General features: G+C 33.9%; 1 protein-coding gene across 1 annotated transcript; it reads left to right on the forward strand.

Moving 5' to 3' along the window:
* Positions 1-10,739: 10,739 nt before the first annotated feature.
* On the forward strand, positions 10,740-15,573 carry LOC143595544 (TPR repeat-containing thioredoxin TTL1-like). Its single transcript, XM_077074529.1, has 7 exons — positions 10,740-11,565; positions 12,710-12,905; positions 13,003-13,181; positions 13,305-13,638; positions 13,738-13,942; positions 14,027-14,133; positions 15,025-15,573. Exons 1-7 carry the CDS (start codon positions 10,775-10,777, stop codon positions 15,175-15,177), a joined length of 1,965 nt encoding a protein of 654 aa, XP_076930644.1. The 5' UTR covers positions 10,740-10,774; the 3' UTR covers positions 15,178-15,573.
* The last annotated feature ends 208 nt before the right edge of the window (positions 15,574-15,781 follow it).

Below are 15,781 nucleotides of genomic sequence, written 5' to 3' on the forward strand. Positions count from 1 at the left end.
CTTTAAGCTTGTTAGGTATTTTATGCCAAATTTAGAAGTTAAGAGAGATATGTGCATGCTGTGTTTTGATTTAAACGTAATTGTTTTATACATATTTGTATTTTCTGTTGTAAATGTAATTTTAGCGTATTAATATGGTAGAGTTACAGAGTAACATAAAATAAAAATACCTGGGTTGACTGAGTTGTGTTTGAGACAATCTGTGAATATGTATCTGGTGTTCGGTTCATGTGTTTTACACAATTTTGGTGTTTTTGTCGTTTAAAATTTTTGGGTTCGTCTGGTTTGACTTTTGGCCCGTTTAGTAACCAATTATTTCAATCTTGGTGAAAAATGAGTAGGGTTGTAATTATTTGTTATAGAAGTTATATAAAACCATTTTGAAATAAGGAAATCACCCCTTCCCTCGTGGAACTGAGTCGGTTTGGATAATAATTCTGGGCCAAACTGGTAATTACGGTTTCTGAAAACACAGCCCAAAATGGCCAGATTCTGTTGATTAGCCGAACCGGCTGGTTACAGCGTTTTGGTGGTTCTGTTTAGTAATTTGAAAGTTATATTTTTGTTTTCCTTTTCACAATCGTTAGCGTGCTAAAAACTTAAAATTCTTAAGGTAGAAGATGGTTAATCACTTAATTGATATTGTACATATACATGATTTTTTTTATTAAAAATTTGTGAAGCAAATAAATAAAAAAAGGTCTTGACAGTTTGGTTTACAAAGTTGTTTCCAAGTTCTAAACCACTGGTAAACTGTTAAAATCGATCCATGAACCGAGCCACATCTATTTTAAACTAGCCAGACCAGCCGACTTGTTTCAGTTTCACATGCCTTGTTTTGCTAAAAATTAACCCTATCATCAACACAAATGAGTGTTTACATTTAAATCTGTATCGTCACATCTTCTGTTTATCCAATCTTATTATTGGTATTGGTATTGGTATTGGTAATGGATTTTGGATAATGGAACATGAAGGACACTTATATTCACTTTAGAGACTCTCATACTAACATTTTTTTCAAAAGAGATTAGTGTTACAGCAGAACAAAGAAAGTGACTTGGTCACCCATACTTCAAAATGAACATCTAGAAAGCATTAAAATTGACTACTTGATTGAAAATTATTTCAAACATAAGTTCGTGCAACTCAACCTATGATAGCAACGAACTTCCTGCCAAATGAAACAACCAGCCAACAGTTTGTTGTTAGTTTCCGACGGTCATCAACGAGTACTCGTAAATTTATCTTTTATATAGTTTTGGATTTTTTACTATTAATTGGTAACGTTTTTAACAGTAAAATGACAAAAATGTCCAATTCACGTGTCAATGTTGACAAAATGCCCATTTGACCAACCAATCTTATAATGTCCACTAAAAACTCATCGACTTGATCACTTTTTAATAATTACTTGACGGAATTACTAACTAACCAATATATGCAGTGTGCAAAAATATCTAGTCGGAACAAAAGAATCTTGTTGGAAGCCAAAAAATCTTGTCTAAAGCCAAAATAAATCTCGTCGGAAGCCAAAACAAATTTCGTCAGACATCAAAATATTTTTCGCCGGAATTCAAAATAATCTCGTCAGACGCCTAAATTAATAATCCCGCCGGCTTCGACGATATTTTAGAAAAACTTGTGACCCAACGGTTATATAACGTGTGGCAGAATCTGGTTGGTTAAATATCCAATCAGATAATAATTAAAAAGTGATCAGGTTAATGAGTTTTAAGATGAACATGTTAGAAGTTAGTCAAATAGACATTTTATTAACTTTGACTGGTCAAATGGACATTGATTTTCTTGCAGCGGTTTGTTTTCTGACTTTCTCAACACCAAATACAACGTTAGAACCCGTTTTATTTTCAAAACGGGTTCCATTAGGGGACAAATCTCCCCGGTTTTGTACTATTATGAGGTAGCTTAAGAGGCATCATGTGGCTAGTTTCAGAGATGTGCCTGCAGCCATTGTGATCCTTTTAGTACTGTACCAGGTACTGCCGTATGATGTTTGTCGTTTTTACTCTCATCAATTATATATATGTACCACGTACATGCATAAACATACGTTCAATCGGTTTGGATAAACTGACAAATGACAAGGTTTTCTGCCTCAATGTCTCAACCTAATCATGTGTTGCCTTTTTCATGTGAATTCATACGTTTGATGTTTCGTTGTCATAATATAAATACATGCACACATCTATCATCATTCATCTACAACGTGGTCCGTAAGTGTTTGACCAAAGTACAAATCGTCAAACCTCACCTATAAATAGTTATTATCATCAAGTAGTTACGTGATAAAAAAAGGTGTTGCACTTATTTTATAAACTAAAAGTGTACGTATATTAACAGTTTTGCAAAAATCCCGACTAGGCATTAATTAATCGCTAAACCTCATTTTACTGATTAATTTTAGACTAGTTGGCTAATTAATCGGTCATCGGTCAAATCCAGCGGTTTCCGATGAGATTCTGACTAAAATCAGTTGTTTCCGGCGAGATTCCAGCAAAAAGTAATAGTTTCCAACGAGATTCCATCCAAAATATGTTTGTGTATGTATAAAATTGAATATTACATATAAAAATATGTGTGTGTGTGTATAAAACTGAAAATATACATTAAAATCCGATCCGATTAATCCTGATTAATCGCTAATCCCAACTCCCAACCCCACCGTTCGACTAGCGATTTTTACAACGCTGCGTATATATATAATGCCTACATACTTAGTTACGTGACAAATTAACATGTGGGATCGAGGTGCATGCAGCCAATGTTACTCAGTGGCCATCAGTCTTAATTTAGATGCTCATGTACCAGGTACTGCACTCATGTGGTCTTTGTCGGTTAGTTTTACTAGATGTATATATATCTATATCTACTACGTACGTACATACGATATTAACGGAACACCACATGGATATATGCATGCAGTTGGATCAGTTTGGATAAACTGACAAGGGTTTGTGCTTTAATGCCTCAACCATATCATGCATGCGTTGCCTTTTTTTCATGTGAATTCAAACGTACGTATGTATGATGCTTCATTATCATATTAATACATGCATACATACATATATATACATGCATTGTATATGATTACATCATCCACATATATATCTGCTTCCTTAGGTGCTGACTCAAGTACAAATCGTCAAACCTCTCACCAATAAATTGTCATCCATATATCTTCATGGATATGGAAGTATATGGATAAGAAGGTGTTGTACATTTGTACTTGGATATCTGAATTCAAACTTTTTTTTTTTTTTTTTACAAAAAGCATATCTAGTTGTGGTTTTAGTGGTAATTAAGATCATTGGTTTACTACAATCATGATTTACTAAACCTAAAACAAATAGGAATATATATATAGACTGATTAATTCGAGTTAAAAGGTTTAAAGTACGTGTTAAATCAAATATTCGGGGGCAACACGCGTGTTGGGGTCTCTTTGATTGATGGGAGATGTTTCAAATTTGAATAACGAGTAAACTGTAATTTTCGTCTATATGGTTTGCTCAAATCTGCGGTTTTAGTTCAATAGTTTCAAATTTGTGATTTTCGTCATGTGGTTTTATTTCACTTGCAATTAAACTCGACCTCACTAACACCGTTAAGTCTTGTCGTTAAACCCATCAGTGTGTCTCTCACATGAGGGGCAGTTTTGTCTTTTTTTTTCTCCCCAAATAAACCCGATCCAATTCGCAAGCCCTCTCACGTGAGGGGTTGGGTGCATTTGGGGTAAAAAGGACAAATTGTCCCTCATTGAGGGGCACAATGATGGATTTAACGACGTGACTTAACTCAGGTTGGTGGGGACGAGTTTAATTGCAAGTGAAATGAAACCACATGGACGAAAATCACAAATTTGAAACTATTGGACTAAAACTGCAGATTTAGACAAACCACATGGACAAAAACCGTAATTCACTCTTGAATAATTGATAGAAAAGTGTATAGGGATTACTAATAATCAACCGTAAATGATATATCGGTGATAACATTCATAAGTGGCGAGTTACTACGGATTGATTGCCCTTTGGTGACCCGTCAATGGCAATTGAAGATCAACAAAAACTAAGTATTAGCAAAAACTGAGTATCAGTTGCAACTATGATGTCATTGGCAACTAGTTGTCAGTCGTAATTGGACGGTCAATAGTAACTAAGTTATTAGTTACCAATAGTAATTTTAAGTTTCCATCTCTATAAATGTCTATATGTCGACATTTATAATTTCCGAAATTATCTACAACGGTTAGTATTCTACATAAAAGGTCTTTTGTCTATTTTTGGTAAGTTGTTATCATAACAAAACTGTATATTCTCTTCTGTTATATTAAATTTCGGTTTGTACCACTATAATATATTATCAATTATCTTGAAAGTGATTTATCCGCGAATTATAAATATATATGCCTATTCGATTATTTATAATACCTACATATAGTTATCTACATTCTTGTATTGACATGACAAATTTGAATCTAACATGTGTGATATGATGTCATAATGAAACTAAATGCCTTGCCAAAGATTTGTTAGCAGTTGGCGTGCTATTCTTTTAATATATGCAATCGAAATTACTTATCTTTTCATAATACACCTCAATGGCTATAATATGATAAGGTTAAAAGTAAAGCAATTCAATCGGTGATAAGTACGGCGTGTTGTGTATATATGATACAAGGAACGAATCCCTATTTGACAACAAACGAGTATTCTTTAATAGAATTAAGAAAGACATCAAGAGGTTCAGTTTCCTTTAGTTGAAAAACATAGGGAAACTGGTAAAGGTGGATTGAGATGGATGGTGTTCTTTTTCGATTAGTTACTGATCATGTAATAGGGTGTGTATGTTTCTAGCGCATTAGCTGTCTACGGTCTAGTTTCTTGCTAGTAAAGACATGTTTCTGTAATACAATTTGCCGTTAGAAACTTATGTATGGCATTCATTAATTATAACTATCATAATTTGAATCAAAGGTCTCTTACAAAAATTAATTTTTAGTATGGCGTTGTATACAGTTCTTGAGTCTAGTTCTATCAGTCTCATTGGTTAATTGGTAAGACGACATATTCAAGTCCGAAAATCGTTGGTGCAAATTTAAGATGAGGACAATTGACTTTGGTGAAGTAAAAGGAAAGAACGAATCACTTACACTGTCCTGGTGTATTTGCATCGGTGTCAATCACCTAAGTAAAAGTAAAGTATATCATCCAATCACGTTATGCTTTAAGACCATACTATGTTGAGACGTTTAATCAGATTTTATTTCCTGGATGACAAATGAACACATCATTTTTGTTCACCGTGAGACTTGAACTTTCATCATTTAGGAGAGACTCCACCTTAACAAACACTTGAATACCATTGGGTTACAAATCCTTTAGTAGGTGTTCAATCTAATAAAATAATATAACAATATTGCAAGTACGTTTTGTATTTCAATTAGACTCGGATAGTATACTAAATCATTTCTTATTAAAATATTTTAACGGTATACATATTCAATAATCTGGTAAGACATAAAGTGTTATGTAAAGAACAAGCTATATTTGCAGTGTTGACCTCACAATTGTATTTGACACGACATTGGGGTTAATAAACCTCACATTTACACTTTGGGCTATGGCCTCACAACTTACAACCTCACATATGTATTGATTTCATAATAGGGTCAATCAGCCTCAAATTTGTAACTAAAAGATCTTAAATTTTTATTTTTAATATACATATTTTTTTTATATTTAACTTTTAAACAGGTATAAACAATGCATGTTTCTTAAAAAAAAGCTTAAAATTGTTTCATAGTTATTTTTTTTACTTTTATAGTTATGTCTTATAAAATTGAATAAAATGGTATTGGTGTTTATTATAAAATTGTTTTTTTTAAATCATAATATAAGTTTTAAGTTATTGCCTTGTAACCAAAAATAAAAAATAAAATAAAGTTACAATATATTTGTATCACGGTAAATTAGAAGATCTTGTCGACTGATTGATCCAACTAGAGTACCACCGGTGAAGGGCTCTAACAACGACCATATTTAGTTATCCTATTAATGATATGATTATAACATATAAAAAGCATACTTTTATATTAGAAAGTTAACGTTCAAATGAAATTAACATGCTAATTGTGATAATCAAGTAGAGTAATTAAATATACAAGTAGCGTAATTACATAATTACTCTATGATGTAATTACATAATTACTCTGTTTGTATATTTAATTAATTTAATTACTATACTTGATTTCACAATTAACACGTTACTTTTTTTATATTTAATTACTCTACTTAATGTATATTTAATTAATTTAATTACTATACTTGATTTTCACAATTAATACGTTACTTTTTTTATATTTGATTCAAATTCTATATAAATATTGTATATAAAGAAACAAGAAGTATATACAATTATATAAGAAAATGTTGTCACATATACACTTTTTAGCGTTATTTTATTCGAAAGTGGAAGCATTTTTCAATAATTGACATTGCAATAATTATTCTAATATTGTTACTTGTCATATAAGCTAAGCTAAGCTAACACTCATAACTCCATCATCCACAACCTACTCTATACTTTAATCAACAAATATAATCTAAAGTATTCAAAGTCAAGAAAACACATCCTCTAATTATTATTCTCAGAAGTGTGCACTTTTGATAATTAGTTGTATTGATATAATTGTCGAAAATGTCATGAAAAATGTTTATTCTATAATTACATCTTACATATTTTTTAAGTGTTAACGTGACTCTTAAAATTTGTACTTTTAACATTATTATTATATTAAACATGCATATCGCTTTATATATAGACTATAGTAAGAGTTGGGTTCGATTCATGACAACCAATACGCATGTGCATATGTGATAATTTTACATGTGAGTAGAACCATGTAACATCCATTTCATATGAATAAAACCATGTTTGATAGGAACCCTTCAATTTTATTTTTTTCATATTAGCGTTCTCAATCTTTTATCTACTCGTTAAAACATTATCATATGTGTGGGTATGTGTGTTGAATGATGTGTACAATAGACTAACAAACATATAATGCTGTTAATAATCCAAAAAACTAAAGGATTATACAGAAAATCAAGCGTCAGATATGTATATTGGTGGATGGTATGAAGTGATCAATTCGAACGGACAACTTATTGTCTTGATATTGATCAATCCTTATAATATAAGAATTCATCTATATGTCATACTAAATACGAATCTCTACATAGAATTATTGGCATCAAAAAAGGACTACACTAGCAGATTATTATTTGGGATGGTTCGATTTTGTTTACTACCGTAGGTGGTTTAATTGAAATATAAAATATAAAATTATATATCAAATATAACTTCAAAAAAAAAGTAACATTTTTATATTTTTAAATAACTCTTAATAAAATTATGACAAATTGGAATTTAATAATCTCAACTTAATGCAGTTGAACGAAAATAATCTAAACTTAGAAATAGTTGTCACCGATTCCAACTTTCACACTATTTGCTTTCATTGGACCTCCGTTAAAAAAAAAACTTAACGGCGTTAAGTTTTTTCCAAATTTCAAACTGACACTTTAGGGCTTTTGATCTAAATGAGGATACGAGTCGATTGATGTAAAGCTTACCTCAAAACGGTAGTCCAAACGGCTAAAGGATGCTTCAATTCCGTTGTTTAAACTTTTAATTAACAAAATTCAATCTGTTTGGAGCACTGTCTCGATTTAAGTTTTACAATAATCGATTCGTATTCTCATCCGATAAAAAACCCTAAAACCCTAAAAGGTTAAAAGATACCGCTTAAATCAAATAATGGAAATGAGAAATGACATGAAAAGAGGTGAATTGATGGGTTACATATGTGTAATACGTCACATGCACAATACGTAAACTCTGCGGTCGAAATGCAAGGAGCTCATGATGTATGCAAACTTAAATTACCTTTGGTTTGCATTAATGCTTATGGTTGTTGTTTGGGTATTGATTTTGGTATGTATATTTTAGGTATGCGATTAATGTGGTATGCAACGGATTCTAGGTAGTGTGATATTGGGTCCTTTGGTTTGATAATGGATGTAAATTGGTCACAACAATTATTAGAATTTTGTTAACAAGAACATCACAAACACCAATAATTTCCATTACAAAATAGGGACTTTTGTCACTACATATGATATGCATTTGAATTGGTAATTTCTTTGGTATTCAATTGAGATGCAATTTTTAGGGTAATGTGATTTGGAGGTGCACAAATCGGGTTATTTAAATACCTGGTTTCGGGTATGACCGGATATTGAAAATCGGGTATTGGCAATACCCGTGTCGGGTTCGGGTCCAGGTATTACCTTTAAAAACCATACCCTATATATTAGGTTCGGATGGGGTATAGAACCGAGTATTCTAAAACTGTGTATTTGAATACCCTATTTCCGGGTATTGAGAAAACCCTCTTTTGGGTTTTTTTCTTGTAATTTTCAGATATTTTTTGGGTATAGATCGAGAATTTGAAAAACCTAATTTCGGGTATTGAAAAAACCGGTTCCAGTTTTCAGGTACTACCGAGTACAAATCGGGTCCGGTTCGGGTACGAGTTTTGGTATCAAAATGCATACCCTATTTGTACCCTACGAGTAGAGTCGGGTATTGGCTCAGGTATTAAAAATCCAGAGTATAAAAACAATCAGTTCCGAGTTTTTTTTCGGTCCGGTTCCAGGTTCGGGTTTTTTTTACACCTCTAATCTGATTTGCTTCTGATTTTGGGTCCATGTGGTTTGATTATGGGCCTGAGATGGCCTATCAGTTAATCAAAACATAAACAAATTTTTTTTCTTCAATACACAAGTACAACTTTACAAAATAGACACACATATCAAACTTATAAACCCTAACATAACTTATTATACAAATCACAAATATTGATGTATAATTTAGTTATATTACATTGTAAACTATACATGAAAAATAATCAATTTATGATTATCTAGTACTTGCTTTTGATAAGTTTTTCTTTGTTAAAGCTTAGCTTAAGAATTTCCCTAATATAATAAAGCCAACATGAAGTAGGACAAACTATGACATATGTTATATTTGTCGTTTGTTGGCATTTACTAGAAGTCATTAAACAAATCTCCATCAAATGAATTAAATGTGCCGACCATCTAAAGAAATTCCAACATTTCAAGAAAAATGTTATATTTTCTTGAACAAGTCAATACTTCAGAAATATGGTTAGAAATCAAACACATGATATATTATTTTAATTTTTAGTATATACTAAAACCCAACTTAAAATCTTTTGTTTAGAGCATTCTCATCCCACTTCCCATTCCCATCTCTATAATTACACTAAAAAATATTATATTTTTCTCTCCTATTCAATTAAATAATATTTTTTATACCTTTATCATTACAGTTTTCTCTCTCCTCTACTCACAACCAATCCAACAAATATTAAAAAATAAATAGGGGCAAACAATGTTCCCCAAATGATTCCCCAAATTTACAAAAAATCACTACATTTCTCTCTCCACCCTATAATTTACACTCACAATCACTCACAACCTCATCCTATAATTTGCAAACTCCTCACACTTTAACCATCAAACTAACTCTTGTCTATTATATTTTAAACTATCAAACTTATAAAAAACCAACATAGTTCTTTGTCTTTTTATACATCATCAAACTTTCAATTTTTGTCACAAAATACTTTTTTCACATTATCTTAACAAAATGAACAATACCAATCGAGATTTTGTCACTTACCCGCCACAACGTAGTTCAAAGCAGCTACAAAAAGAGAGTTTGGATTCTTTCAAGTTTTTAACGAGATAACCAGCAGAGACATTAGGGTATCTTCACGAGTGAACCAATCTCCAAACTTAGAGCATTCCCATCCCTTCTGCTATCTCTAAATCTAAAATTACATTAATAATCATTACATTTTCTCTTCATTTTCAATTAAATAATATTTTTTATACATTTATCATTACAATATCGCTCTCCTTCACTCACATTCACTTTTATAAAATACTTAAAAAATTAATAATGTATATGAACTTTTCAAATATATAGAAAAACACTACATTTTCTATATAGATTATGAAAACACCACTCACATTATTTGATGAATATGACGTGAATACTCTTATCATAAATATCAACCAGGGATAAACTCGATAACAAACCCCGTTACCCAAAATCCTTATCATGATTTTCCTAAAATCCAGCTATCGAAACCGATACCAAAGGCAAAAGTTATAGAATATAGAAATACTAGTACCAAACCAAATCGCACCGAACTAAAACGTCAAATAATCAGTACCAAATTCAATACCAATATCAAACCAATATCTATACCCGTACCTGTTTACTCCTCTATGTAAAAAAAAAATGTAAATTAGTTTTGTGTTTTAAGTAGCAAGAAGAGTAACTAAAAAGGAAAGTAAAAGCTAAAAAAAAGTTTAAAAAACAACTCTTAACACACACTCATCTCTTTCTTCCCCAATTTAAATCACGAGATCCCCATCTTCTTCATCTCTTTCTTCTTTATTCCATTCCATGATATTATTATTATTATTACTACTATTTGCTGACGTCATCTTTCTCCGGTGGCTGTCCTCCATTCTCAACCTCACCGGCACCGGAACCCACCAACACAATAATCTTAATCTTCATTTCCCATCATAAAGCTTCAATCTTTATTATTATTATTAATCTTTATTATAACAATAATATTAATATGTCTAACTCCGGCAACCCAATTCCGGCCACTCTTTCCGATCGCCTCCGAAAGTCTTTAACTTTCGAACCAGACACCAACACCACCAACAAACCCGACTTCCGTGAACTCCATTTGGGTTCTCCGGTCTCACCTTTATCCGCTAGACCGGCCGCCAGCACTAGTTCCAGCTCCTCCGGTTCAGTCTCCGGTCGGACCGGGAAAACTGTAACTGGTAACACTGGTAACACCGGAAACAATCACTCCGGCGATTTGTCGGTGGAAAGCTCACCGACCGCTGGTGGGTCCCGGAGAACAAGTTCGGTGACTTCTCGGGTTGGTAATGTGCTTCCGGCTGGTAATATTTGTCCGTCTGGTAGACCGGTTGGGATGATGGCGAACGGGAGCCCGAAACCGGAGGTTTTAAGTTTGGGGACTGGGAATTATGGTCATGGGAGTATAATGAGAGGTGGGTCAGGGAGCAAACCCGGTGAGGGTATCGTTTCGGGTGCGTCGAATTCGATGAGTTCGACGAAGAATACGATGAATTCGAGGAGGTTGTTAACGGATCCGGACGAGTTGAAGAGGTTAGGGAATGAGAGGTATAAGAAGGGGTGTTTTGTGGAGGCATTGGGATATTATGATAGGGCGATAATGGTGCAGCCTGGTAATGCTTCTTTGCATTGTAACCGGTCGGCTGCATTGATGTGTTTGAACCGGTTGAGTGAGGCGGTGAAGGAGTGTGAAGAGGCTGTTAAGTTGGATTCGGGGTATGTCAGGGCGCGTCATCGGTTGGGGTCTTTTCTTATCAGGTAAGAGTTTGTTTAAGATGTTTGGTTGTTGTGATTTTTTCGAGATTGGAGAATGTTATGTGATGTTTAATGATTGAAACTTGGTGTTCTTGAAAATTGATATTTTGTTAAAGATTGAAACTTGGTGTTTTTGATGGTTGATATCTTGTTAAATATTTAAACTTGGTGTTTTTGATATCATGTTAAAGATTTAAAATTTTAAACTTGGTGTTCTTGATGCTCATGTTAAAAGATTGAAACTTGGTGTTATTGATGATCATGTTAAAGATTGAAACTTGGTGTTCTTGATAATCATGATAAAAATTGAAACTTGATGTTCGAAATTATGTTAAAGATTGAAGCTTGGTGTTCTTAATGATCATATAAAAATTTGAAACTTGATGTTCTTGAAATTATGTTAAAGACTGAAACTTGGTGTTTTTGATGATCATGTTAAAGTTTGAAACTTGGTGTTCTTAAAATCATGTTAAAGATTGAAACTTGGTGTTTTTATTAAAATCATGTTAAAGATTGAAGCTTGTTCTTGAATCATGTTAAAGATTGAAACTTGGTGTTTTTTATGATCATGATAAAAATTGAAACTTTATGTTCTTGAAATCATGTTAAAGATTGAAACTTGGTGTTTTTGTAAAATTATGTTAAAGATTGAAACTTGTTCTTGAAATCATGCTAAAGTTTGAAGCTTGGTGTTCTTGATGACCATGTTAAAGAATGAAACTTGGTGTTCTTGAAATCATGTTAAAGATTGAAACTTGGTGTTTAAAAAAAAAAAAAAATCTTGTTAAAGATTGAAACTTGTTCTTGAATCTTGTTAAAGATTGAAACTTGTTCTTGAATCATGTTAAAAATTGAAACTTGTTGTTCCTGATGATCATGTTAAAATTTGAATCTTGTTCTTGATGATCATGTTAAAGATGATAACTTTGTGCATGGTTCCATTTACAAGTTGGTATTGCTTTTTCTGACAACAGTTGCTTTTCATGTCCTGTTCTTCATTATTAAAGATATATACTTTATGATTATTGCTCAAGATAGTTCGACAATTTATATTCTTCTTGATGATCATTACTTAGTAACTCATATTCGAATACCTTTTATTGCAGAATTTCTCTACTTTTTTACAATTTATGTTTTGCGATCGCAGTTTAGGGCACGTTGAAAACGCCAGGAAGCACTTGTGTTATCCAGGGAGCCAACCCGATCCAAACGAGCTGAAAAAATTGCAGACGGTGGAAAAGCATTTAAACAAGTGCGCTGATTTGAGACGAGTGCGCGATTGGAACGGTGTTTTAAAGGAGGGTGATGCTGCCATTGCTTCTGGTGCCGATGCTTGTTCTCCGGTAATAAGTGATCTGATTTTGAAATTATTTATTATGTAATTAGATTAGTGTCACTTTTTTTAATAATTTATAATGTTTTTGTTATGGAATTTGACAGCTATTTGCATGTAAATCAGAAGCGTTATTGAAGCTTCGGCAACTAGATGAAGCAAATTTAAACCTTTTGAATGCACCTAAATTTGAAGCAACTTCATGTTCCCAAACGAAATTCTTCGGAATGCTATCGGAGGCATACATTTTGCTTGTTCGTGCTCAGATTGACATGGCATTGGGAAGGTGAGCAAAACGGGCGGGTCGGGCAGGGTGTATGGGTCGAATGGGATGGGTCGGGCCAAATTGATTGAAATCGCCTCCTCTATTTATATCATATTAAAGATAATTTTTTTGTTTATTTTCAAGATTCGAGGATGCAACGAGCTCAATCGAGAAATCTGGTCAAATTGACCCACGGAACGTTGAGATTGCGTATTTGCTTCAAAACATCAGGTCAGTGTCTCGGGCCCGAGCTCGTGGCAATGATCTTTTCAAGTCAGAAAGACTCACAGAAGCGTGTTCAGCTTATGGTGAAGGGCTACGGCTCGACCCGTTGAACCCGGTTCTCTTTTGCAATCGGGCTGCTTGTTGGTTTAAACTGGGCCAATATGAGAAATCACTTGAGGATTGCAATCAAGCACTCGTTATCCACCCGAACTACACAAAAGCACTTCTTAGACGTGCTGCCACATTTAGCAAGGTATCAAACATTAGTTTTTTTATTAATTTATGTTATAATATTTGTATAAAAAAAACTTGTGAGCTGACCCGGCCCGGCCCGGCCCGTTTGGCGTTGCAGCTCGATAGGTGGGATGAATCTGTGAAAGATTATGAGATTTTGAGGAGGGAACTGCCGAACAATAATGACATTGCTGAGTCACTGTTTCATGCTCAAGTTGCTTTGAAGAAGTCTCGTGGCGATGATGTAAATAATATGAAGTTTGGGGGCGAAGTTGAAGTGGTTACAAATCTTGACCAGTTTAAAGCTGCAGTTGCTTCATCTGGTTAGTTTTCATTTGGTTTGTTAAATGTTGTTTATGGATGTTATGTTTTTTGTTTGTTGAATTTTTGAAGTTTGAAACCTGCAGGAGCTTCAATTGTTCTTTATAAAACGTTATCGGATCTTCAATGCAAGCAGATAATTCCATCTTTTGAAACACTTTGCAGCCGGTATCCGTCTGTTAGTTTTCTTAAGGTAAGATATGATCATCTGGTTTGATTTTTTTTGTTGTTCTGTCTGATTGGCTTGAACGGGTTGAGACGATGCACTTTAGCCTGTTTGACCTTTACTTGACTGCACCCAACCGGCCCATTTGCACCACATAGGTGGTGGTTTGTCTAATGGGCCAGCCCAACCTGGCCTAAACCAAGTCAACCATGGTTTGGTGGGCCGTCATGTGATCACATGATCTAGAGGTGCAAAAATCGGATTTTTGGCCCAAACTGGTTTGGCTTGAAACAGGTTGGGTTGGGTCAAAGATAGCCAAACCCGATTTTTGGTAAAACCGGGCTGGGTCAGAAAGACAAACCTAGTTTTTGATGAAAGTGGGTTGGGTCAAAGAAAGTCAACCCGGTTTTTCACGGGTCCAGTTGGGTCAAAGAAAGTCAACCTGGTTTTTGGCAGGTCAGGTTAGGTCAAAGAAAGTCAAACTTAGTTTTTGGTGGAAGGGTCGGGTTGTATCAAAGAAAGTCAAACCTTGTTTTTGGTGAAATTGGGTTGTGTTGCGTCAAAGAAAGTCCAACCTCGTTTTTGGTGAAAGTGGGTCAGGTTGGGTCAAAGAAAGTCAAACCTTGTTTTTGGTTCAAGTGGGTCGGTTGGGGCAAAGAAAGTCAAACCTGGTTTTTGGTGAAACAGGTTTGGGCCCCAACCTCTTTTGTAAGAGGGAAAGAATCAAGTTTGACCCGGTTCAAACCGATTACAACCCTATGACTCGGGTTGGGTCCAAACCGGCTTCGGTTGCCAACCCGAGTTTTTTTGTGCATATCTGACCTGATCCGAAACACTTGACCCGCTTTGTAATAAGCATAGTAATAAAGTACGCTTATGGCGACATACACTTAACCATATATATTTTTTAATGAAAAGGTGGATTTAGAAGAAAGCCCGGAAATAGCAAATGCTGAAAACGTGAGGGTGGTGCCGACGATCAAGATTTACAAAAAGGGCAGTCGTGTGAAGGAAATGGTTTGTCCGAGCGCGGAAGTGTTGGAGTCGTCATTGAGGCATTTCACTCTCTAAACGAGCCCAACCCGATTGCCACAGCCCGGAAACGGTTGGGAAATGTTGTACACTTAGTAGTGGCCATATATAGCATTTGATGAAGGAGAATATGGTAATTGCACCCCTCTCCTCAACATACAAATTGTTTTGTTAACCTTGTGACATGACATTAGAAAAGGGGGTATAAAGCTTCTAGCTTAGTGTTTTTTGTATTTTTATTTTTATTTTTATTTTTATTTTTATTTTTTGTTGTTGCAGAATTCTATTCTTTCATTTATATTATTAGTGTACTTTATGATTCTGATTCTTATTCAGATATAGTTCACATTTATTTTCAGCACATAAAACACGCGCCACTTTACTCGCCATTGTCCTCTTTACTGCATATGCGTTTGTACGTAGTGCATGGTTAAAAATTGTATATGAATGTATGCGGTTACTGTATTCTCCGCTTAAACATTGGTTTTGCATTAACATCCTACATGTACGTGTTCGTATGTGTGTGCATTCTTTCATTTGTTTTGATTATAGTTAAATGATCACAAACAAAGTTTGATTATAGTAAAATGATTAAAAACAAAGTTTTCAGTATTTGTTCGGTTCATTTACGATCCCAATTTCT

Source organism: Bidens hawaiensis, unplaced genomic scaffold (genome assembly GCF_021521415.1).
Source record: "Bidens hawaiensis isolate Kalapana, Puna unplaced genomic scaffold, B.hawaiensis_p1.1 tig00045313_1, whole genome shotgun sequence".
In the NCBI taxonomy this organism is placed as follows: Eukaryota; Viridiplantae; Streptophyta; class Magnoliopsida; order Asterales; family Asteraceae; genus Bidens; species Bidens hawaiensis.